General features: G+C 38.2%; 2 protein-coding genes across 3 annotated transcripts in view; one reads left to right on the top strand and one right to left on the bottom strand.

Annotated features, from left to right (window-relative positions):
• Positions 1-6,819: 6,819 nt before the first annotated feature.
• Positions 6,820-22,451, bottom strand: srek1ip1 (SREK1 interacting protein 1). The gene is made up of 6 exons (XM_016999408.2): positions 22,296-22,451; positions 22,058-22,186; positions 12,648-12,695; positions 10,656-10,796; positions 8,835-8,913; positions 6,820-7,151 (listed from the first exon to the last, which is right to left on the bottom strand). Exons 2-6 carry the CDS (start codon positions 22,068-22,070, stop codon positions 6,956-6,958), a joined length of 477 nt encoding a protein of 158 aa, XP_016854897.1. The 5' UTR covers positions 22,071-22,186; positions 22,296-22,451; the 3' UTR covers positions 6,820-6,955.
• Positions 22,452-23,311: 860 nt separating this feature from the next.
• The window catches only part of cwc27 (CWC27 spliceosome associated cyclophilin), a 168,149-nt gene continuing 164,693 nt past the window's right edge, over positions 23,312-26,767 (top strand). Inside the window, exon 1 of one of the 2 annotated variants that reach the window (XM_062972384.1) lies at positions 23,312-23,475. In XM_062972384.1, coding sequence (XP_062828454.1) covers positions 23,434-23,475 — 42 coding nt within the window. In that variant the 5' untranslated portion in view covers positions 23,312-23,433. The remainder of the gene's footprint in view (positions 23,476-26,767) is intronic. The other variant, XM_062972383.1, reaches the window with a different exon arrangement.

The following is a 26,767-nucleotide window of genomic DNA, read 5'->3' as shown; positions in this document are numbered from 1 at the left end:
ATAGTTCTACAATAGAAAAATCTATGTAACCAAAGTGTAAACTGTCATTTTTCTCTATTCTCCAACTGACAAAATGTATTGCCATGACAGACACAAAAAGAACAGAGGTTAACTATAAAATTTACAATTACTGAAAAAATTCAGCAAGATAGAAAAATGCCTTCTACTGAGTCAAAATATTGGTCCCTATTGTCAGCATTGTCAAATTTTCTAGCACTACATGGAGTTTCTTAGCTTTCCTTGGTGATCATCCATTTAAGTACAAACCAAGCCTAAACCTTCTTAGTTCTAAAATCAAATGAGATTTGCTATGTTCAGTGTTTGTACCACTGTTGGCAATTTTTAATCCGTAAACTAATGAACTGTATTTGAGTATGCCATCAGATACTGGTTTTCAGAATGAAAACTATATACTGTAACAGAATCTGTGTTGCTTAGTGAATAATATAGAAAAAAACAGTAATTCGATAATTCAGCATCGATGATCCAAGAAACACTAATGAACGTTCTTTTGTTTTGTTTATTGAGTTCGTGCTTGTGTTTACATTTAAAGAGACAACATGGTGCAACGGTTAGAGACTCATACTAGTCTGGAAATGAGGTTCAAATTCCCACACAGGCATGAAGCTCCATGGATGCTTTTGAATTGGTTACTATCACTTCCATTTGCTGCCTTCAGGTATTTTGTGAATATAAAAGAGAGGTGCACTGATCTCCTTGACAGAATGAGAGGAAAGTTCTGGGCAAACTGTGACCATCCTAATGTTATAATTGTAACGTGCTGCAGCCTCAGTCCACAGAGACAGTGGTGAAGGTGAATGGCAGTAATACTCCAACAACATCAGGTATTCTACTTGTTTCCCACCCTGCCTTAACAGCGTAAATGATGCCATCATTTGGATCCAACATAAGCTTCCCAAAAGCAGCAGTTGCTATCACTAATGATAGCCACTAATGATAATACAGTTCAGACAACCTTTGCATAAGTAAACATAAATATTTTGAATCTTCTAGATCACATGTGTCAAACTCAAGATTCTTATTTTCCCCAAAACCCTAGGAATTACTAATTCATATTAGTTATGTATTTATTAAGTCCATATGTAAAGGGAAAACATTATATATTGAATGAGGGAAGAGGAAGAAAGAGATCAGTTGAGCCTTTCTGTGTATATTTGAGGTGTAGTGGAAAAATCAGGGCATAATAAGGAAGTACTAGTTTATTTCTGTTTTATTTATTTAGTGTATTTATTCCAAGAAAAGCCTATGATAGTACTGTAAGTTGGAAACCAAAATTGAGTTTAACCATATGGCAGGCTAAGAAATATGCAGCCTCCAGATGTTGTCAGATTGCAGCTCCCATGAGATGCAGCTAAAGGTACAGAGTGATGAAAGCTGCAGCTTAATATCTGAAGACCACACACTCTCTGCATCTGTTTTATGGAGTCTGTTAACAAATACAGCAAAGCAAGGAACTCATTACAAAACAGGAATCTCCCAAACTTTGGCAAGGCGTTTTGCTCAAAGTAACTGTTAACTTGCTTTTCAGTAGTTCATTTACACTGTCTGTTGCTTCAGAGAAGCAAACTACAATGTGCAAAAAGACAAGATGACAATTTGCATAACCCAGAATTAAAATTTTTGTCTCTTTGAGGTCTTTGTGAAGCACTTGTATAAGACATTATGTAGAGACTATCATGACACTTTCCCTTTTAAAAAATTATTTCTAAGATCCTTCTCACATTTTCTGATGGAAATAATTTCTCTGTGCTTGGTGCACCATGTCCAACGTATCTGATTAAGAAGAGACTCATGTTTACTCATAGCTAAACATCATATCTGTTGCTCTTCTGCATCAAGGAGGGCCGAAGGACAATGGACCATTGCTTTTGGAACAACATTCACTTATTTGATAGCATACAATAATATTTTTCAACTCACTTTAGGTGTCAAGGTACAAAGCTCTAAAAACCAAGGGCATCCCCTACTGAGCAAGATAATACTTGGAAGGTTTAATGATGCTTATGAATGTTTGTAAGAGCCCATTTCATCTTAAATTCTTTTATTGGTAAAGGACCATGATTGCAGAGCTAGCAGATCTTAAACAGCAGTAAATTCCAATTAAATAGTGAAGAATGTTGTACTTAAAGCTGAAAACAACCTGGTATTGGAAAGCTGTAATATTCTCAACATTATTTTATTTACCAAACCTGAAAAAATAGGCAGATAAGGCTTTCTTTTAAAGTATCACAGACACAAGCAACATAACAAGGGGCAAGGGCCAGCTCTCCCCCTGAGAGTTGGAACTAGATTCAGGGGAACTCCTGAAAAATTAAAGTACAGTATTACTACTATATTCAAAGGATTGGCAACCAAAGTTTCAACTGACAAAATATGTGTTCTCTAGGAATTTTCTACACTCTCCAGGTGATTTTATTGCATGCTTCTGTTGGAAATTACCGTAGAATCATGTTGGGGAACCTAGCAAATTCTTAAGATTATACCTCTTTAGGAATTTTCTAGATCTATGGTAGTTTATGACAGAAGTCACTCATTTCAACAGGGTTCACTATTATCCAGTTTCCTTGGTAAGTTCAGGACATATCCATTGCAGATAAAGGTATCATGTTGTATAGAAAGAATACGCCTTTTGTAATGCCAGAAAACAACATGATACTGTGCTTGCCATGTCATTTTAACAGCGATGACAGCAGCAATTTTGCTTTCAATACTACCTTGACATGACTTTACCTTCTGTGAAAAATATTTTATTGGCTTTGTTTTAACCATGAATTTTCTAATTTATCATACATCCTAAATATACAGAAAAAATAGCATTTCCCTTGCTAGTTTTGTCTCTTACAATTTAGAGTGAAAAATCATCCTATGCTTATGTTGCATTGTAAAGGGCCGGAGATATGAATGGTACTATATACAGTAGAAAATGTGAAAACTCTGCAATGCAATCACCAAGTAAAAGAAAGGATTTGTGTAGTGGTTTTTAGTTTTGAATACCAACGTCTTAAAAATACAGTATTCTGTATTTATGGATAGGCCAGTCCTTGAACTTTGCTCAGAATCTGTTCAGAAGTGCTTGCATGGCACTTTTTGGAATATACCATCTGAACTAAACAGAAAGTGTGCGCTCTTTCTAAACACACATGTCAGACTGCTGGACAAATGGTCCTGTCTTTGGGCAAGATATTGGAATGCCTTTGGGAAATAGATTCATTAAAAGCTATGAAGAATTAAAAGCTGCTGAATAACATACTCTGAAACATGTTTGAAGGATAAGCATCCCCCAAAAGGATTCAAGTTGCTAAGGAAACTATTTTCTAGAACTGAAACTTGATGAATCTCATTGACTTACAGACAGAAAATTCTTAAAGCTGCACCCCCTGCTAGTTATTTAATTTTGTTGGGGCTTAAACTACCACAATTCTTCAAGAACCATCTGTTTGATTTATCAAAATCCATCTAAAGAAAGGTTTTCGAAAAGCTGTGGACAGAACAAGAAAGCAACAATTTTTCTACTGTGAATAATGTTTATTGGCTTCTATAATAACAAGTGTGATGCAGAAGCAAAACTATGCTCTACATCAGTGGTTCTCAACCTGTGAGTCCCCAGATGTTTTGGCCTTCAGCTCCCAGAAATCCCAACAGCTGGTAAACTGGCTTGGATTTCTGGGAGTTGTAGGCCAAAACACCTGGGGACACACAGGTTGAGAACCACTGCTCCGCACCCTATCTATATATATAAAAGAGTGATGGCATCAGGGCAGCGGACAAAACAACAAAACTACAGGCCCCCCAACCTCGAAATTTGACAAAACAACCCATCATTCACGGCTCTAGGTTGATACAACAAAAAGAAAAGAAAAATAAAGTCCTAATTACAGGGAGAGGAATAATAGTTTTTATCCAATTGCTGCCAGTTTGAAGGCTAAGCTCCACCCACTTGGTCTCCTAGCAACCTACTCAGCCCAGGGGACAGGCACAGTTAGGCCTCACTTAGGCCTCTTCCACAGATTATCAGATTTTAACTGGATTATATGGCAGTGTAGACTCAAGGCCCTTCCACACAGCTATATAACCCATTTAGTATCTTATATTATCTGCTTTGAACTGGATTATCTTGACTCCACACTGCCATATAATCCACTTCAGTGTGCATACTAAACATAAAGACAACCATACAACAGACATTCAATACCACCACTACCTCAACAATTTCTCACCAACACCACAGCAATGCGTGGCCGGGCACAGCTAGTTCTTATGAAACCTACATCTTTCAGGGGAAGGGGAAGACTCAGAGTCTAGTAGAGATTAATATATTCAAATACTTCATTTAAGGAAGGGTAATGAGGAAATCCACTTGATGTTCAAGTCCATTTGCTGCATATGTAGGGTGTACAGATTGGCCTGTGCCACTAAGTAATTTCTATGTTTATGTGAAAGACATTTCTGGTGCCTACTTAATAAAAAAAATCAGGGATTTGTATCTTAACCTATGATGTTCAAAGAGGACACAGCTACATTTGTTGTTAATTTCTGTCAAGTCATCCTTGACTTATGGTGACACCATAAATGAGAAGACTCCAGTCACCCAGCTATCAACAGCCATGTTCCAGATCTTTCTAATCAGGACTGTGGCTTCCTTCATTTAAGTCCATCAACCTGACATCATCTTCTCCTGTGGTCTTCAACCTTCCCAACACAATTCAAAGTATTTAATGGGAGTATCTTCCCAGCTACATAATGGTAGAACCATTGTATATTGCTGAAATGTGAGTAGGATTGATACTGTCCTCAGTTCATATATATTACATAAGGCAAAATAATCATTTAGTAGAACTCAGAAGCAATGATTTTGTTTGAACAAAAGATACATCCAATTTTGTTAATCCGTGCACAAATATTAACTAGTATGGCAAAAAAGCATCCAAGACCAATAACCTTTATCCTGGGAAGCACCTACACTGTAGAATGAATGCAGTTTGACACCACAAGTGCCACGGCTCAGTACTATAGAATCATGGAAGTTGCAGCTTTAGAAGGACTTCACTACTGAAGAGTGCTAGGCGCCTTACTAAACTATAAATTCTAAGATTCCATAGCATTGATGCATGACAGCTGAAGTTATTGCAATTTGACATACTTTTAACTGTGATGGAATAATGCTACAGTGCAGATGCAGCCTAAGACAGCATCTTTCTTTTGCATTAAACATGATGGGAAACTTTAAAGCAAATCTATATATATAATAAAAGTGAAATCGGAGTATGTATCAGCGTTTTGATTGGCCTGGCGGAATATGTGCTCGCGATTTGATTGGCCGCCACTATCCCAGGCTACTGAGACCAACAGGAATGACGGATCTGCACCAAACTTGGCACACTTCATCCCCACAATGCACTTTATGACCTGCTGCCATTTGGGGAGGATGGACCACAGATGATGGGATTTGCAGTACTTTAAAACACTTTAACTCCCACAGACTTCTGCAATGCCCACCAATGATAGAAATGGACCAAACTTGGCACACAGAACTCCTGTGGACCCCTTTACGTCCTGATGTATATTGGGGCAGGATGGACCAAGGATGATGGAATTTGCAGTACCTTCCCTCACTTCTTGAGACCACAGCAACTGCCACAAATCACAGAAAACCAAACCAGGCACACATATCCCAAATGACACACTTCACATGCTGCAGCAGTTTGACGGAGGGTGGACCAAGGATTATGGGATTTGCAGTACATTCATCCAATTCACCTCCCACAAACCACTGTGATGCCCATGAATGACAAAACTGTATCAAACTTGACACGCAGGTGCAGGGTAGCCCACTTTACATCCTTGTGCAGTTTGGGGGAGGAGGGACAGTGGATGATGGGACTTACACTATCTTCACTTACTTCCTGGGACTACTGTGACCCCCATCAATGACTGATCAAGACCAAACTTGGCACATAGAGCCACCATGGCCCACTCTACATCTTGGTGAGATTTGAAAGAGCTTGGACCTTGGATGATGGGACTTGTAGTATATTCATTCACTTCCCGAGACCACTGTCACCCCATCAATGTCTCATCAAGACCAAACTTCAAACAAACAACACCCATGACTCACTCTACACCCAGGTGCAGTTTGGAGGACGATGGGACTTCCAATACCTTCACTCACTTCCTGAGAGCACCGCGACCCGCACAAATGACTGATCAAGACCAAACATGGTACATGGAGCCCTCATGACCTACTCTACATACTGGCTCTGTTTGGAGGGGGGTGGACACTGGACGATGGGACTTGCATATGGGAGTTGGAGCTCACCCGCACCCACTGAACCCAGCTGACATTGGATATAGGCTACACTTGGAACACAGGCAAACAATGCCTTTCTCAAATGACCCGGGCATCACCGGGTCTCCAAGCTAGTTATAACATAAAAACCATTGCTAGCTAGCTCATGCAAAGAGCGGTTCTTACCTTAACAAACAAGGTTTTTCAGTATTGTAGCAGACAACAGTTGCTGCATTTTTCATCTTTTTCCCCGTTGCAAAATAAGTTTTAATCTAATATTCCCGCTGACCCTCGCTTCTACTTTGGTTCCAACAGGAAGGGCATATATTATGTCTCTTAATTCAATGAGATAGAAGGGGGAAAGGCCAGCTTTGGCTCCTATCATTTCACAAACTCTTTCAGCCTTCCCAGAATGGAAGCCAAATTTTTCAGCAGATGGTAGACAGAATAAAACCTTAAGGACAATTAGTTCCTTTTCAAACAGAAAGTGCAAATAAGGGTTATACACAAAGTTTCTTTAAGCTTGGAAAAGTAGTTTAATATAAGCAAGAGACATATTTATAAATAACATTTTTTTTCAGTAAAAAAATATATTAACTGGCTCACAATATGAACTGGAATGAATCCACATGATCCTAGCTTTGCTTCTCAGTCACTGCTGGAAGAGTCTGAACTATCCGAGGATGAAGAATCTCCCCCCTTCTTCTGCTTCTTCTTCCCCTTTTTGTGGTGATGTTTTCTTTTCTTGGATTTATTCTTTTTTTCCTTCTTCTTTTCCTTTTTGTGGGATTTCTGTTTTTTCGATTTAGGCTCATCCTCTTCTGTGGCACTTGAAGAATGAGACCTATTAGAACATACATACATACATATATATATATATATATATATATATAAACAGAATATAAACTCTTCAAATATTCAGAGATAACCTCTCTCTCTCTCTCTCTCTCTCTCTCTCTCTCTCTCTCTCTCTCTCTCTCTCTATATATATATATATATATATATATATATATATATATATATCACCACTCAAATCAGAGTAATAGAGTTGTGCATTTACTTCCCTTGACGTGGACGCTACATTTCTGTTGATGCAGCCTAAAACTGCATTATTTATTTCCCTCACATCTAACTGATGACTCACATTTAGTTTGTGTTTTATTGACACTCCTAAATCCTTTTTATATCTATTGTTGTCTATCCAATACCTGACCATTTGATTTTCCTACCTAAATGTACCCTAAATTTATCTCTGTTGAAATTATTTTTTGGGGGAGGGAGTTTTGACCCAGTTCAGTAATCTGTGGAAGTCAAGTTGAATCATGAATCTATCTTATGAGGTATTAGCTATCCTTCAAAATTTGATGTCCTCTTTATTCTTAATCAAAGTCCTTTATAAAGATGCTAAACAATTTGGATAGAAACCTGTAGTATCTCACTTATCCTCAGGATAGTGAAGAATCACTAGTATTTGACACAAGTCTAATCATTTAACAATATAGCATCATTTAGCTTACATTTTACTCCTTTTACAAAAAAAAATCAAGATACATTACATCCACTGCACTCTCCTGATCTGCCAAGGTTCTAATTCTATAGAATAAAGAAATAAGGTTAGTCTGACATAATTTGCTGTTAAGAAACCGAGGTTGGTTTCCCTTCAGATTCCTTGTTGTGCACGCTCAAGTCTCTGCAATGTATGAAGGTTTTCCTGGCAAGATTTGTTCAGAGGTGGTTTACTATTGCCTTCCTCTGGTCTAAGGCCATCCTGCTTCTGTACAGATATTTTAAAAATCTGCAAAACTAGGATCTCATATAGACATTGCAAAAGAAAAGAGAAGGAGAGGACAGAGCAAGGATACAAACTGATAGGGCTATGCTAGGTTTGATTGCCAAGACATCAGCAAACTGGGACTGAGTTCTGCATTAACAGGAATGATGAGTCCAGCAATAGAATGTCTGCTCCAAACTATTACAAATATTGGCAACCATGCCTTAAGCATCCAAAATTTGGCTGAGTGTACATTTATGATCACAAAAGAATTAAAATTATTCCTTTTGTAGGAAAGAACCTCCCTGAGTTAGGAATCTGCTCATGCATTTTACTTGTAAAAGTTCCAGTACAATTTACCAGTAATAAAGGCTTTTCAGAATTTTTCTTATCGGAAAAGGCCTTCGGGATGCCATTCTGTATCCTTCACACTTAGAATAGGCCAATAGAAATCAGTAGACTTGTCAGTTCCATTGAAAGAGTCCCATTGATTATAATGGCATTACTTTATATATAATTAACTGACTCAAACCCTAAATGACTATTAACTTAAATAAACAAGTAAAAAAAAATCTTAACACTATTCAATACTGTACAAATGTTTTGCCCTGTCTTTTGGGTGGAAAAAAATCAAGTGATCTTCTACCAGATTTTAAAATAATTGTACACAACGATTTAGATGGGAAGGTAGTATATAAATAAGATTTTTTAAAAAATTATCATATATAAAATATGAAAATAAAGGCCTTAAAATACCTTTTCTTTGCTTTCTTTAATTTAGATTTTTCCTTATGCTTCTTTTTTACCTTTTTCTTGTCTTCTTCCTCACCAATACCTGTGAATTTACGTGATAACATTTTAGAGGAACAACAATACATTTCTGGAACTTAATTGATATTTTGCACCTAAGGCTCTTCAAGATAATCCCATTTAATACATGAAGTGTTTTGTCTCATTTATTGGATTTTACTGTGGTAGTGGTGGTAAAATTGTGCCCACTTGATCTTGCAAACCTCCACAAGTTGTGGTTTTTATCTTTCTTTCCACAAAAAACCCACTGAAGACAAAAACATGAAATAGCTGGACAATTTACTTTTATTGCTATTACCAGGAGCTTGGAACTATTCTTCTCTGTAAAAATAACATCCAAAAGATAATTCACCACTTTGAATCTCTTTAAGAGTGAAAGAGTGGTTTATAAATAATAATAATAATAATAATAATAATAATAATAATAATAAATGGGGATTTATGTCACAAGTACCATCTGCCAGTAGTAAAGAACTGGTGGGATCACAAACCTGCAAAGGTAGTGGAAAATGAACACTTAAAAATCATGTGGGGCTTTCCAATCCAGACAGACAAAGTTTTGGAACACAATACACCAGACCTCACGGTTGTGGAAAATAAAAAAAGTTTAAATTATTGATGTCGCCATACCAGGTGACAGTCAAATTGACGAAAAACAACAAGAAAAATTCAACCGTTATCAGGACCTCAAAATCAAACTGCAAAGGCTCTGGCATACACCAGTGCAGGTGGTCCCAGTGGTAACTGATGCACTGGGTGCTGTGCCAAAAGATCTCAGCCGGCATTTGAAAACAATAAACACTGACAAAATTACGATCTGTCACTGCAAAAGGCCACTTACTGGGATTTGCACGCATCATCCGAAAATACATCACATAGTCCTAAACGCTTGGGAACTGTTCAACTTGTGATTCGGTGATACGAAATCCAGCATATATATCTCGTTTGCTGTGTCATATTCTGTCTTTGTGTCAATAATAATAATAATAATTCCCAGGGTTTTTTTTGCTATGCTGCTAGCTAGTTACTGATAATAATGTTTAAATATTAAAATAAAAATAGTGACGCTACTTCGTGGTTTTTCACTTTTCGCGGGCAGACCTGGAACCTAATCCCCGCAAAAAATGAGGGCACACTGTATAGTCGGCCCTACACATCTGCAGGTTTGACTGTAGATTTGATTATTCATGGATTTCATCAAAATGTTCTTTCTAGAAATTTCTAGAAGAAACACTCCCCTATGAATCTCTAGGTATGGTTCTATGGTCAAATTCCAGCAGAGATTGACTTCAGAGTCATGCTGTAGAACCTAGAAATTCTTAGAGAGGCATCCTCTAAAATTTTAAAAATAGCATTTTTATTCATTGTGTTGTCGAAGGCTTTCATGGCTGGAATCACAGGGTTGTTGTGTGTTTTCCAGGCTGTATGGCCATGTTCCAGAAGTATTCTCTCCTGACGTTTTGCCCACATCTATGGCAGGCATCCTCAAAGGTTGTGAGATATATTCATATTTTTTAACTTTCATGGGGGTCCTGCACTCCTAATTCCACCAAATATGAAGCATCAACTGAGAAGAAGAGTGCTTCTTTAAAAACTATGACAGAAACTGTGGGTGGAGCCTGAAATTATAATTGCATCCAATTACTTTTTAAAAACAATTTGGCAACATCTAACACATTAAACCACAGGAGGTGAAAGAAATTAGAGTTAAAAAAATGAAGAAATTGTACTAAAAATGAAGAAGGCAAATAGGATGCTGGAATTTACTCTGTTTTTCTGGCACAGTTTGCAGTTTCCCCAGTTCCTCCTCCTCACTGTCCTCGCTGCTTGTGCTGCTGACATCTAGCACAATGTCTCTTTTGGGATCCACTCGGAGAAAATTACGGCATTCGAATGTCAGATGGCCAGCTAAGTAAAATTGAGCAAGAGAAGAACAAGTAAGAAAATAAAATAAAAACATGAACCAAATAGCAATTTACTGTTCATCACTGAAAGGGTGTCTTTATTTCTATTTTAATCAATTTCCAACGGCTAGATAATAATTTTTAACAATAAGTTGAATAAGATATCCTGAAGAACTTATGCAGGCTAGAAGAAAGAAGATTTCCACCATAATAGACAACCTCTTCAATTGCTGGAATGTAAGTCTTTTTCAATAGAATTTTCTTCCATATAAATGGCTTAAACATCGTCATCTTAAAACCAAGCCATGTTTTCAAGTGCCCTGTTCCCATAAAACATCAGGCCAGGCTTTGATGCCTCAAACACTGCCTTGCATCCATCCCAATCTGGGAGAAATGTGGGATACAAATTAAAGAAAAAACAAACATCAAAAGGAAATACCAAATCTACCAAATATTGTCTGTTTCCCTTCTTTGCCACTCCATTTTGTTTTGTATAAGGATACTATTCTAGGAATGGCCTCCAAGAGCCCCACAAGACATCCTTCTGAGGCAACCATTTCTCTAACAGGAAATAAGTACTTAATCAATTTTTTTTAAGTATTACAAATTTTAGATTTTAATTGGACCCTACCAGGTTTATTCCCCTAGATTGGCCCTGGGCAAGTTGTAACAGGGAGCAAGGTTTTATTCCACTCTGCTGAAAGTCCAAAATTAAAAATATTTTAATGTAAGCAAGCAGCAGGAATGTTAATTTTGAAGTGGGTTGGACCCATTGTTATGCTAATGTGCTTCCATTAGCACAATGGGTTGTCTCATTTTTTCCTTCCTTCCTCCTGCCTCCACACTGCTTTAGGATCCAGTCTAGAAATTAACTTTTCTCAGGAAACTTAGCTCATTTGAAAATAATGTATCTGTGAACAGGCTGTATCTATGAATATCACCAATTTAGTTTTGTATCTAAGTAACAATACAGAATTTATGTCCTAATGCATGTCAGACAAATGGGAAGAAAAAGAACAGGAAAAAAGAGACATGCTGCTGTTAAATCAATATTACACCCAGGATACCCAACTTTGTAGTTATTGATTCCATTAATCATCACTTCACTGCTTATATTGCTTATGGTAAACTCTGGGAAACCTTATGATGTCACATATAAGTAAATAAAATACAGAAAATGAACACTTTACGTGGCTGAAAAAAATATAAAAAGAAGTGCCCACAATTTCTTCCCTCAAAACATTTAAACAAATGCAAAAATTAGAAACAAAAGCTTGTTTTAAAAAGGGAAAGTAGAACATGGACTTCCCATTGGAGAAAGTATTGCAACCCACTACTCCAATGTTATCTCTCTCCTGAACTAATCTGTTTCATAGAGCAGTCTCAATAGAAAGGGGGGAGAGACAGAAAGAAAAATAGAATAGATAATATAAATGGAATTTGAACAAAGATTGAATAGAATGTGATAAAATGAATAAAGCAGACAATGAATTGAAGAAAAGGGAGAAGAATTAAAATGAAACTCCTGAAGTAGTGTAGAATTGGATACTGAAGGGCATTGAAAATAACTTTTCAAACTCCATTCAGACTGTTCAACAGGTCTTCATATTATCTAGAAAAATCTGTATGGACATGTTCCGACAGCTGCAGAAGGTCGAAAGAGATGTAAACCTTTCTTCCATGAACTTCCTTTCATCCACATGGCTTAATATCCAAGGCACAGCATTTTGATGCTCATTATGTTTTTAAAGTTAGTCTCAACTATTTATATATTGGCTTTATACAGATAAAGCGATACAATGGTATTGAAGTTTCACATGAAACCAAATGCAATTATGTCTTTGCTAATACTTACGATAACCACATTTCTTGCACCCTGCTCTGATGTTATCTTTATTTCCACCTGAAAAAGCGGAAGACATTTTATATTAGGAAATGGCTCAAATTTGTACTATATAGACAGTCCCCAAGTTATGAACAAGCTCAGTTCTGGAGTTTGTTCTTAAGTTGAATTTGTTTGTAATTGGACAGCACAGGGAAGGGTTAACACCCCTGTAGTCTTTGCTTTGCTGTCTCTTTGATTTTTGATTTTTTAAAAATTGGCTTGTTGTGGAAACAAGGATTGGTTGAAAAGCTTCATTGGAGACACCTTTTCTCCATGATAACTCTTTCAGGAGTGAATTTCCCTTGCTAGGGATAGATTTATCTCACTTCCTGTTATCTCACCCCCATTCTTAACAATAAGCCGTTTGTAATTCGGGGACTGGCTGCACAGAAAAAAAACAACTGATACTGAGCACAGTAGCAATATCACCCAATTGCATTGCTGCACATGGCAAAAACTTTTATATAGTGGTGACATACATTTATTTAAACACATGTTGTAAAGAATTCCTATCAAATATAGGTAATTAATTATCATAATCCAATATGCTTTCCAGGTGTAATGACAACACCATATTAGCATAAATCATGCCATGTTACTTTTACTTTAGATTTTCCTCCATAGGGAGGCATGGGTAGATCCCTCCATACTGCCCTTCCACTGACAAGTAAAAACATTCTTATTCCATCTGGATATTAGCAATTGACTATGATGAGCTTTTAATGGTATAGTGTTATATTTTTATATTGTATTTTAATGATTTAATAATTTTTAAATTGCTTTTAAATATATACTTTTTATTGATGCTTTGTAGTTACTAATCTGTATTGTTTTTAATAAGTTTTAATGCATCTTGGGTCCCATTACTGGAAAAAAAACAAGGACAAAAATTATGATGGTAATTTTATACTTATTATTTGACAATACTACTGCGCTGTTTATATTCTCACCATATGTAGTCATGTGCTAGCCAATTTCTTTTGGGGGGAAAAATCAATCCAAAAAAATCTGGGCTGACTTATATACGGGTTAACGTTGAAAGTGTGAAAGCAGTGACAAGAGGCAGAGGTGATAAGTATCAAACAATTTAAGACCTGGTTTTCCGACAAGCCTTCCACCATGTTTAAACTCTCTAATACTACATATGAGGACCTTTAGATTCTTTATTAGCACTTTACAATTCTGAGATCGAATACTGCTGTTTTATCTACAGCAATTGCTGTATTTTATTGTTTTTACCAGGGGGTACTGTGAATTTATGATGTGTTGACTGCTTACTGTCTATGTTTTCTTTTGCACTTGTTGTATTTTGCATGTCACACCTTGAGTGTTCTGTGAGCTGTCCTGAGTAGCTCTGGGAGATGGTGATGGGATATAAATATATTATTATTATTATTATTTGAAATACAAAAAGATGAGTCCACACTCTGCTGGTTGTTGTACTGGATCACATGCTGGACACTTCCAAATGTGTGTGATGTATCGGCAAATAATGCGTGCAGATCCCAGTAAGGTGGCCTTCTGCAGCTGGCAGATGGTAATTTTGTCAGCGCCGATTGTGTACAAGTGTAGGCCAAGTTCTTTAGGGTTGTTGTTGTTATTATTATTATTTACTCCATTAACCTTTCTCCCCCCCTCCCCCCGCATTCTTCAGGCTCCCAATGTTCTTGTGTTCAACATCTGAGCAGTATTTGAGAGCAACATGAGTGGAGGGAGGGTTGATGAATACAATTCACCCAACATTTTGGCTGCTTGAATGGCAGACCCAATTTTTCATAAGGGCGTACTGCGCAAGCATCTCTATGGAGGAATTGTGGCAGCCATTTCTAATAGTGGAAGAGAGACTTTTACAGGTGGTGCCATGTCAGAGAGAATAGAGAATAAAATGTAAGTTATAACCACTCAGTAATCAAGTCAGCAGACAGGTCATACCAAGCAAGTGTTGGCAGGCAATCGTGTCACGCATTGATGGGCAGTCCAGCATGCATTAGGAATGCAATGTCTTGTGAACAGTATGATACTACAAATAGATGGCACCTATGAAATCTAATTTAGATTGTTTCTGAACTGCGTGGAAAGCAGTTAAAATAGTGCAATAAGTATTTAAACATTTTAATTCATGCTGCTGAAAGAAGGACTGAACATTTATAAACTGATAGAAGTACACTAAGTTAATATTTTAGGATTATTTTGGATGTTATTTGCAATTTTTGTTTTAATATTATCTTTTGTTATCTCAATTTTCTGTGTGTAATGCAAATGTTACTATGGTTTATTTTAATAAATAATGTTGAATAAGGTGCCTTATTTACAATGACATCTTTCTTTGCCATGTTGTCGGTGGACATATACATGGAAGAATGCAAACTTGTCACTGCATCTTTCTGTTTGGTTGCTTAAAGAAAACAGATGTCCAGGGATGTGTTGAATAGTTGTTGTTTTTTTCTGAACAAGAGGCAGTAAGCCAAGGAAGGTTGGGAACCTCTGTTCTATGCTCTTGCCTTTCACCTCTCTACTCAGAGAAGGAGATGTCCTATTGGTATCAGAAACAGTACTTTCACTGACCTGCCAATGAGTTAACCCAGGTAATTCTGGTCATTTTTTTTAGTAAAAATTTTGACCTATACATGAGTATATACAGTAAATGTCATTCTCAGCAAAAGTGAAATATCATTTTATGACAGGGACTGGTGCAGCTAGTGGTACAAAATGTTGAGAACCCCGTTCTACTTGATACATATCCAAGAATTGTCACAAGAGACCAGGGCATGTGGCAGAAATTGAATACGAAAACAAGAACCAAGAGAAAAGGCTCTGGTCATCATTGAATTGAATCATGTGTTCTAACATGATATAGGTAGCTGTAAACATGTATAGCGGATGCTTAAAATGTTTGGACTAAATATATCAATATGTTGCATTTCTTGATGATTTTGTTTTTGAAAATGAGTAACATTAAAGATGTTTAAAGTAAGATAAAAATGAGCAGGATAATTAATATACAAAGGAAGCACAATTCTACTGTGCACAAAAATTGGAAGGAAGTTTGGCACAATTTAAGTTTTATTCCCAGAGAATGTACAAAGGCCAAAATAAAATTAAGTGAATTGTACTGATGGCAGAAACACAAATCTCTTTCACTTAAAATAATTATTCGCTGCAAAACAAAAAAAAATCTAGCTGTGAAAAAGATTAAGAACTGTCAGGAAATAATGAAATATGGTAACTGGCTGCAATTACAAAACAAACTAGACTTAAAAGCAAAAAGAAAGCAGCCAGGGATCTTATATTTCAAACGTAATCATGCAGCTCAGCAAGATGCCTAAGCTGAGGCTTTCGTACTTTGGATGCATCACAAAACTACACAATTCTCTGGAAAAAGATAAAAATGCTTAGCAAAGTGGAAGGCACAAGGAATAGCTCATATTACAGGTGTATAGATTAAATCAAAGAACCCACAGCTTTGAGCTTGCAGGACTTCAGAATAGCAATTGATAACTGGGGCCCTAGGAGGTCTCTTGTTTCTTGTGTGCCTTCAAGTTGTTTCTGACTTATGGTGATCCTAAGGAGACTCTATAGTAGAGTTTTCTTGGTATTTGGTCAGGGAGGATTACCTCATTCATAGGATCAACAGAAGCTGATTTCACCCAGATTATTGGTATTACCCTGTTTCCCCTAAAATAAGACATCCCCAAAAAATAGGACCTAGCAGAGGTTTTGCTGAATTGCTAAATATAAGACCTCCCCTGAAAGTAAGACCTAGCAAAGTTTTTGTTTGGAAGTATGTCCGGCACCTGCCAAACAAAACACCAGAGCATGCAAGATTGGTAAATGTGCATACCAGTTGTACATGGAAATAATGGTAGTAACAAGAAATTCTTGACAGGAGTCACAGTTTGTCTGGTTTGGTTATGTTGGTTTGTGATGACAACTACTGTACAGTATATAATAAATGTTCATTTTTTTGTTCAACAATAAATGTGAATTCTTCTTCATGGAAAAATAAGACATCCCCTGAAAATAAGACCTAGCACATCTTTGGGAGCAAAAAATAATATAAAACACTGTCTTATTTTCGGGGAAACAGGGTATGCAGGTTGACTATTCCTCACTGCACAGCATCTCAATCTGATTTTTTAGGGAATCCTCATCACAACCAACCTATTCTGTGACCACCGCAGAAATACTATATTGTACTAATTCAAAAATGCACTCCGCAAATTAATACTCAACAGAGGGGCACATCTTAATCAATGGTGTTTTACAATAGATGAAGTATGGTATGTCCTAGACTACAATTACAACTCTCCTGGCCCCTCAAGACTACCAGAGAAGAGAGATGATCTGGTACTTTCTGCCCTAATATCACTAAAACAGTGTTATACAGTACTTGTCTAAAACTGCTTAGACTCATAATGCATAATGTTAAGACAGACTTCTAACAACTAGTATCAAACATTTTAACAGTAAATATGTTTTTCTCATGTTATATGCGTCTGAAGTATATAGCATGGCTCCCATTCTTGATCTACTCTGTATAGTATGCAGTTTTTGTGACTATGTGCCATTTAACTAAACAGGCTTCTGTGCCAACATATATACAATTACAGTGTAATCTTGATGCATGCCTTTCCAGAGGTGAGAGCACACTCCTGATATTTACGAGAGATATGTGCAGTATTTGTCTCATTTGTTTCATTCGTGTTTCGTATCGTCCATTCGGATGGCACAAAACAGAAAGACCCTCAAAGAAACAAAAACTGGCTCAAAACGAAAGGCAGGCGGGAGCCAATATCGGCTCCAAGCCTGCCTTTCAGATCGATCAGCTGCAGGCCCTGCGAGGCCCAGGTGTGTAGGGCCAAAGCTCCCAGGCCTACAGGTGCAGGCTTTGGGCCTGTGCACCGGGGCCTCGCACGGCCAGCAGCTCCTTACTCAGCAATTGCCTGTAGGCCCTGCAAAGCCCAGCTAGGCATGGCCCAAAGCCTGCACCCATAGGCCTGGGACTACACTCACAGGCTTGCCTGGGGGGGGGGGAGGAGGATGGCTGGATCATCCTGCACCTCCCCTCTCCCTTTGCCTGGTGCTGTGGCCTTGGCTGGCGCCTCCCCCCCCCCCCCCGCAAAAAAAAAAAAACAACCCTAAAAACCAAACGAAACAAAAACAAAACAAATGTCTGACCTCCCAATTTCGGAAAATGGATCAGGGCCTTGATGAAAGCCGGGACACGAAATGGAACAAGGTAAGTCCTGAAGACAAATCTCTAATATTTACTCTCTCTTATGAAAAGAGTTCACCTAGATATTTTTGGATTATAACCTCCAAAGGTCCTTAGCATCAGTTATCCTAGTTAAGAGTGATGGAATTTGTAATCTGAAAATATCTAGAGGGCCACTGTGGCCTATCCTATTATAAGAAATTAGGATTTTTGCCTCAATGTTTCCGATCCAGTAAAGTTCTAAAACTTAACGTGTTCTAAAATATATTATATCATTGTATATTCCAGTGCTCATTCCACTTATGATGAACAAATTGTAATTATGTTATGCTGTGATAATACAAAGTTATCAAAATCATCATTACATGACTATGGTTCCTTCTTTGTAAACAGTGCCACCAAGGGGAGAAATACCTAACAATTCATCATTCCTTTTGCAATCTCTTTCAGGAAGTACACAGTTTTTTCTCCATGAGGCAGAGGGAGGTAAAGGATAAAACTGAGGCTGGGAAGCCACTGGCCCTATACATAATGCTAGCGTGATTCTCTAGGTCTATGTGAAATTTGTTTTGAGGTGGTTTTTTTTTTGTATTGTGTCAGGTAGACTTGAGGACATACTTCAAGTCACTTCTGGTGTGAGAGAATTGGTTGTCTACAGAGATGTTGCCTAGGGAATGTCCAAATGTGTTACCATCCTACTGGGAGGCTTCTCTCATGTCCCCGCAAGCTAGAGCTGACAGACAGAATTCAATCCATCTCATGGATTCGAACCGGCAACCTTCAGGTCAGCAGTTCAGCTGGCACAAGCATTTAACCCATTGCGCCACCGCGACTCCATGAAACAAACACTAAAAATATAAATGAAAGGTTTTCATGAGATATGTTGTGTCCTCATACATTTCATTATTGTAATTTATGTGTCTGTATCTCTTACAAGGGGCTGATTTAACTTCTGGTTTGCTAGTAAAACTGAATTACAGTGTTGTGAAGTGATGCACATCTAAAAAGATGAAATGTTTGGAAAGTTCTGTCCTACTGACTTCACTATTATTGAGAACAGATGGAAAAATCACATTATAAAACCATACCTGCATGTACCCAAGAGAAAATCGATCAACTCTTGAATAAAGTTTACTGTTTGTTTGACGGAGCATACTTAGGAACCTATCTTTCCTCATAAGAATCTAGGATTACATTTGGCAGCAGAAAGAAAAACTGCTCCAGAGGGGAGGTCATATCTAGTGGTGATCATATGTTGCAGAAGATCCTTAACAACATGGAAGAAGGCATGACCCATTTGTCCCAATTTCAATGTAAGTCTTAGAAATCTGATATAGTTCTAAAGTGTCAACATCCATACTAAGTTCTATTCTATTATTCACCACAGCTGCTGGCAATATCTTATTTAATATAATGTCAGTGAATCCCCTTTATATTTTTATATACATACTAGAATATTTATGTGTGGGAAGTTATTATTTTTGCATGTTCCTCAGCTAATGCAACAATTAGTGATTAAGCTACCTGCCATCACCCAATCTCATAAATAAAGGAATAGCCCATGTTGGCTGATGTCAATTGGAGTTTGGAGCTCAATAATATCTGTAAGGTCACATATGTTACCATGCCTGGTTAGTGAGCTCTAGCGTACAAATATAAACCACAACATGGAAATCTCTCAAGGAGAATTCTATGTTCCCAATTCACAAATCCTTGGATTGGGTTATGACAGTTAAAGTGGTATCAGACTAAGGTAATTGCATAATGTGGGTACATTTGAACACTGTTGGGGGGGGGGGGAAGCAAAACATAAGATAAATGTATTTATTCCCAACTCCCTATGTCTGTTTTCTCTCCTAAAAGAAAGATAGCCCCAACTAAACTCAGGCTTTTAACACTATACTAAAAGCTACAATGAGGACACAGCATGTTTCTCCAAGGAAGAACATTCCAGCAGAGAGATCAGCAGAGTTGCAGCAACTGGCTTGAGAAGACGCAGCTATTGCAGATGGCTTCCTTTCTCTGCCAGAAAGAACATTTCATTCCAATTTTCAACAGTTTCTGGATACATAACAAAAGAGAAACATGCTGATCCTAGAAATGAATTGTGTGACACTTGGAAGGGGGAGTTAGGGTGTTAACATTTCAGGAAAAAAGACTCTATCTAAACATTTAGAAAAAACTTCCTAGTGACAACAGCTGTTCAACAATGAATTGTGCTTCCTCGGAGGGTGGCAGCACCTCTTTCACTAGAAGTTTAAAAACAGAGGCTGAATGACCATCTTTTGGGTGTGTTTTGATTGAGTATTCATACATGACATGGGTTTGGACTGGATGGCAACAGGGGTTTCTTCCTACCCTGTTACCTATAACTCTTTTGAGATTCATTTGATTAAAAGTTTGGATGTATATCTTGAAAACTGGAAAAAAAAACTGAAATCTGAAAAAACTCCTGGGCAGAAGAACACCAATGACCTCCCAGGCCATTCCAACAAACAAAGGGTGAATCTTTTTGTTTCCTTCTTTTAAGAAGTGTATATAGAAGACTAGTCTATCTTAACTCTGGGTTTACTATAGCACTTCCAAAGGGTACAGAAAACTTTAGAGATCAAAGCTTTATTGTGTAGAAGCCTAGAGAAATTCTCCCAATGTGACAAATGTGAGGGCAATAGTCCGACTAGACAAGCAAGGATTGTCTAAGCATCTTTATTACTCTTTGCTTTCTTTGAGCCACTTCACATTTAGAGCACAGGCTACATTTTTAGTGCAATGAAGGCCAACAACATTAGAAATTCATACCAACTTCATTATCACAGTAACATATTATATTTCCATTAGTTTCACCAGGTGCTCTATTTAATGTAATGCATTTTAGACAGAGTATGGGACATGTAGCCCTGCAGATTATGCTGGACTCTCACCAATCTTATCCAGTGTAAGCCATGATAATGGATGATGAGAGCAGTCCAACTGTATATAATGCATTCCTTTGCACTTATAATAAAAGCAACACTGCATTGCAGATCCATGTACAGTAGACTCTCAAGCAACCAGCAAAAATAAAATCAAAGAATTAATAATTCATCCCACAACATGGGAATCTCTTAAGGAGAATTGTAAATACAAAGCTGTATTTAGAATACAGCAAAATTGTGTTGCATTAAGCATGCCTTAATTTGCTTTTAATTCTGAGACTTTATTTCTATCCCACCCTATCTCCCCAGTGGAAACTCAGGGTGGCTTACTGTATTTTGACATTAATATCAAGTCAATACAGAGTTTATGATATGGTATATTATGAAGCATTTAAGTATTAGGCATTTTTCCACAAGGCCCTTCCACACAGCCCTATATCCCAGAATATCAAGGCAGAAAATCCCACATTATCTGAGTGTGGACTCAGATAACCCAGTTCAAAGCAGATTTTGTGGAATTTTCTGCCTTGATATAGGGCTGTGTGGAAGGGCCCCAAGAGCCTGCTGTATTTGTAACTAATGGGAAATAAACCACACTTTGTCACACCCAGGGCCCTTCCACACAGCCACATAACCCAGAATATCAAGGCAGAAAATCCCACAATATCCACTTTGAACTGGGTTTCTGAGTCCACACTGTCATATATCCCAGTTCAAAGCAGATAACGTAGGATTTTATTCAGATGGGGCTTCAGGATATGATAACATAACTTAGTGTCTGCCCTCCAGATGTTGGGAAACTGTAAGTCCCAGCAACTGCAAAGCTGACTATTAAGATCATGAATCCTTGGGTGCATCTACACTGCAGAATTAATGCAGATTCACACCACTCTAACTGCCATGGCTCAATGCTATGGGATGATGGGAGTTGTAGTTTAGCAAGCTCTTTAGCCTTCTTTGCTGCTGCCTCAACAAACCACAACTCCCAGGAGGCAACAAAGAAGTGTCAAATTGTATTCATTCTACAGTGTAGATCAGGCATGGGCAAACTTGAGCCCTCCCTGCAGGTAAGGAAGGGGCCTGAGGCGGTGAGGAACGGTGGGAGGGAGGGCCCAAGTTTGCTTATGCCTGGTGTAGATGCACCCCAGATGGGGACCTTTTTCTTTACCCCCTCTTCCATGTTTTCTTTAATCTCTTCTCTATTTGAGTAACAAAAGTTACTTTCAACACGTGGCTTGTTACATACATACCTGGCAGCGCCATGCAGCAACTCTAGCCTGAGATCCACCACAGCCCTTCCTCTTCCAGGAACAACTTCCCAAGAGCGACGCTTCCCCGCCGGAAAAGTGGGACCACCGCACCGAGGGTTTTATCACCAGCTGCAGCGGCAAAGGGGAGAGAAAGAAGGGGGGGATATTTACTTACATAGAAAAGGGAAGACTTTTAGGCAGCTGGTATTCAACCATTTTTTAGAACGTTATGGCTTACCACACAGTCTCTTCGCTTGTCTCACCGCGGGGTCATTCAACTGTAGCTCCTTTCTTTCTTTGGACACTCCCCCCTCTTCTGGTAATGGAATATTCCTTTCCGATGAACCAATCCCAATGAAGGAAGGTGGGCTTGTTTAGTAGCTTGACAGAGAAGGCGGGCTTGTTGAGTTGATTGATAGCACTTCGCGCCAATGGGAGTGCAGCAAAGTTTGTTGCCTGAAGAAGCAAGCAAATCGAGTAGAAAAGCGTTGTAAATTCGAGTCATAGAAGACTGAAGGACGCGCTCTAGTTTGTACCTTGTCTCCAGAGTCACTGAACAAAGCTCAAAGCATTACACCACACGTGCGACCCGCTCTTTCCACCCATTCCTTTCCTTATGTTTTAACTTGTTCATACTTTGTCTTTTCTGGGCTTGGCCCCATGTTAGCCGCCCCGAGTCCCTTCGGGGAGATGGTGGCGGGATACAAAAATAAATTATTATTATTATTTATTTATTTATTTTATTATGACACAGCAAACAAGATAGATATGCTGGATTTCATATCACAAAATCACAAGTCGAACACTTCCCAAGTGTTTAGGACTATGTGAAGTACTATTATTATTATTATTATTAATATTATTGTTGTTGTTGTTATTATTATTATTATTATTATTATTATTATTATTATTATTATTATTATTATTATTATTATTATTATTATTATTATTATTATTATTTACCAGCCGGGCTCAATCTACAACTCATTGCTCCGAGGCGGATAGAAAGTTTCGAGTCACTGTGTTCAGCCGGAAGGCTTTGGGCCGCGCACCGTGGACTGTACCAATATCAAATAGGGGAGGCTTCCCGAGTTATGAGATAAGTAGTGACACAAACTGGATCCTTACACTCCCATTCGCTGCCTTAACAAGTTATATATTTTAAGATGCCGAACCAGGTTGTTTTTCATGCCAAAGAACAAGGGTTGGAAACTTGATTTTCCTCCAGCGTTGCTCTCGCTGCCCCCGTTACCGAAGTGGTAGCGTCCGTTTCCCAAGATGGCGGGAGGTTTGCCTTGGAGTCTCACTTAGACCGAGGGGAAGCCTTTTCTTCCGTGTTTTCTTACCTGTGGAAGGGCTGGGTTGAACTCAGCGCCATGAGCAACATCTACATCCAAGAGCCGCCCACCAACGGCAAGGTGAGGGCCCACTTTTGGAGAGGAATAGCTGGGATGCGTCTACACTGTGGAATTAACGCGGTTTGAACTCGTTTTAAACTGCCATGGCTAAATACTATTGTATCTTGGTAGTTTTACAAGGTCTTTGCCCTTCCCTGCCAAAGACTGCTGATGCCAAACGGCAGCTCCCATCATTCCATAGCACTGAGCCATGGCAGTTGAAGTGGTGTCAAATTGCGTTAATTCGACAGCGTAGATGCAACCTAATATCAAAGCTGTTGGTCTTTTGGTGCTAATTTTTAATCTACATTTTTTCCTTGCCATGCCAGCTGATATAGGCAAATTGGTTGTACATTTTACTATTCTTTTATATAATGATGATGTACGTTATGCTTTTACCTTTGGTATTGATGTATTTGTATTTTATTGCACCGTGTGTATTGTTACATTATGTGTTTAATGACCGCCAAGCACTTCATTAAATAAAAGGCATCATAAGATGTGTCTGTGTGGCCTGTCAAGTCCAGTTGTGACAAGAAATGGGATGTAACTGTGATGCATCTTGGTATGGTTTGTAATGTGCATTTAGAAATGTGTAAATGGTTCATCCTTCATATTACTTGCGGTCTGTGTATGTTTTAGACATTTTGGAAAATGGCATTCATCACCATTTGGAGATCATAACATTTTTTGAAAAGTATGACCTTTCAGAGAAGAGCCAGAAACCCTTAGTATAATTTTCTCTTGTGGTATACAACCAGATATAATTATACAAGGCAATGGTTTCAGTTATTTGACTGAATAACATGTTATCTCTGTTCTGTTAGGAAAACAGAGATTTTGCCAGTGCGTAAAAAACAGCAGTGCTTCAGAAATGTTTTTCAGCGCCCAAAATTATATACTCTCCCATAAAACAAGTCATTTTAAAGCATGCAGTCAAGAGACAGACATGAACTAGACTTTGATTAAAAAAATAACATTTAGTTTACTCACAACATTCATGTGTTCAGCATAAACAGGAACAAAACTTATCAGTCCATTTTCAGATATGTTTGAGATAATTCTCTGTGCCATCCAGCCAGGGCATCTCTTACAGCAAAACAGAAAGCAAGTGTGTGATCTGAGGTCTGCAGTCTGCTATCAGCAGTCTGTAGTAATCTGCTATGATCATATGGTCTGCAGTAGTCTGTAGTTTGCAATTGTCTGTCTGTCTGTAGTCTGAAGTCAGCTATAATGATCATGCAGTCTGCAGTCCCTTTTATAACTTCTCAAGAACCATAGAGTAAAGGAAGCTGCATACTAGAACATACATACGAACAGTAAGCAATCGGATCATAGATAAACATGAGAAGTGGTATCCTGTCAAATATTTAAACATGGCTATCATGTCCCCTTATCAGCCTCTTTTCTCCAAGCTAAACATACTTAACTCCCTAAGCCACTCCTCTTAGGGCTTGGCTTCCAAACCTTTGGTCATTTTAGTCGCCCTCCTCAGGCCATGTTGTAGCTTGTCAGTATCCCTCTTGAATTGTGGTGCCCAGAACTGGACACAATGTTGCTGGTGAGGTCTGACCAAAGCAGAATATAGTGAGGCTATGACTTCCCTAGATCTTGATACTATACTCCTATTGATGCAACCGAGAATCACATTGCCAGTTCCTTCCTTTGAAGTCTAGGCTAGCCCAGGCATGGGCAGACTTTGGCCCTCCAGGCTTTTTTAATTGCTGCATCACACTGTTGACTCATGTTCAGCTTGTGGTCTATTAAGGCCCCTTCTACCCTGCCATATAAAATCCAGATTATCTAATTTGAACTGGATTTTATGGCAGTGTAGACTAATATAATTCAGTTCAAAGTGGATAATGTGGATTATCTGCTTTTATATGGCAGTGTGGCCTAAGACACTTAAATCCCTTTCAAATGGACTGTTTTCTAGCCAGCCGTTACCCATCCTTTATTTGTGTATTTCATTTTTATTGCCAAAGTGTAGGACTGTATATTTCTCCCTGTTAAAGTTCATTGTTAGTTTTCTAATCTGATCCTGTCCTCTGTGGTATTAGCTATCTTTCCTTACTGACGTGAGAAGGAAACAAATGCTTTTATGTGTTCCTAACAAAATGCCAGCCTCTAGGTGGTTTTGAAGAAAATGGATAGCTAGAATTTTCTGTCTCCACTGTCATCCACTGAAATTGACTGAGACATAAAAGGTAGTGCAGCTTGGGTGTTTCTTATCTGAAATGCTTGGGACCAGAAATGTTCTGGATTTTGGATTTTTGGGAATTTTTGAATACCTATATTTGTATAAATTGATATTTTCGAAATGGGACACAAGTCTAAACATGAAATTCATTTGTGTTTCATGTAAGCCTTATACACATAATCTGAAAATAATTTTATATATGATATGGAACTGTACACGGAACTATCATAAAACAAAAGTGTCACTTTCTCAGCCATTATGTGGACAATTTTGTCAAATTACTATTGTCCTTACTGGGGAAACTACCATCATTAGAATTCTATTACCGCACACCCACCCACATTCATTCCTTCACATGCCCCATAAGAGGCAGAACTAGCAACAGCCAGAAAACTTCAAACTGAGCAATGACAATTTATTACATTTATTGCCTCACCTCTGGTTGTCTCAGAGGCAGAAGCAGACTCATGCATTTCCAGTGAGGCAGCAGATCCTAGCCAGCACATCCAGGGCCAATGGGAAGCCAGTGTGGCAATTTCCAATTGTTTTGTACTGCTATGAAGTACAGAACAATATTGCTATGAAGAACCCATGTGTTCACAGTTGGGTTGTGTCAGTACTTTGAACACTAGCTCTGCTGGTATCTTCTTTGGGCATTGAGAATAAAAGACCTCTGCTTTTGGCTTTACACCCATCTGTGCTTCTTTGGACCTTCTGACCGCTTAACATTCTGGGCTTCAGAACCCCACAATTTAAGGGAGTTGAAACCACTTAACAAATTGGGCGACCATGAAGGGACTCAAACCCTCCTTAGTGAAAATTTGATCTTAAATTTAAAGTGGTGCTCAACCAGCTGAAAAACAAAGAATTCTGGATAGTGAGTTATTAGCTTGGATACATTATAGTATAATCATATAAATATTCAGATATAAGATACTTTGTTCAATGAGACAATCCAAGGAAGTCTGCATAGGATTGCATCCTTAACTAATCTCATTTTGCAGCTATCTCATGCCCTAAAGGCACCAGATCCTCTCTGATCTTGGAAGTGAAGCAGGACCAACCCTGGTTAGTACTTGGATGGAAGACTGCAGATGAATACCAGATGCAAGC

The sequence above is a fragment of the Anolis carolinensis genome, chromosome 2 (assembly GCF_035594765.1).
Source record: "Anolis carolinensis isolate JA03-04 chromosome 2, rAnoCar3.1.pri, whole genome shotgun sequence".
Classification (NCBI taxonomy): Eukaryota; Metazoa; Chordata; class Lepidosauria; order Squamata; family Dactyloidae; genus Anolis; species Anolis carolinensis.
The sequence above is the reverse complement of the archived record's forward strand: the minus strand, read 5'-3'. Positions and strand labels throughout refer to the sequence as shown.

Coding starts and splice junctions, on each gene's coding strand:
- srek1ip1 (XM_016999408.2), bottom strand. Junction 8,914..10,655: donor AACTGTGCCAGAAAAACAGA/GTAAATTCCAGC, acceptor GTAAATTCACAG/GTATTGGTGAGGAAGAAGAC. Junction 7,152..8,834: donor TTAAAGAAAGCAAAGAAAAG/GTATTTTAAGGC, acceptor ATGTTCTAATAG/GTCTCATTCTTCAAGTGCCA.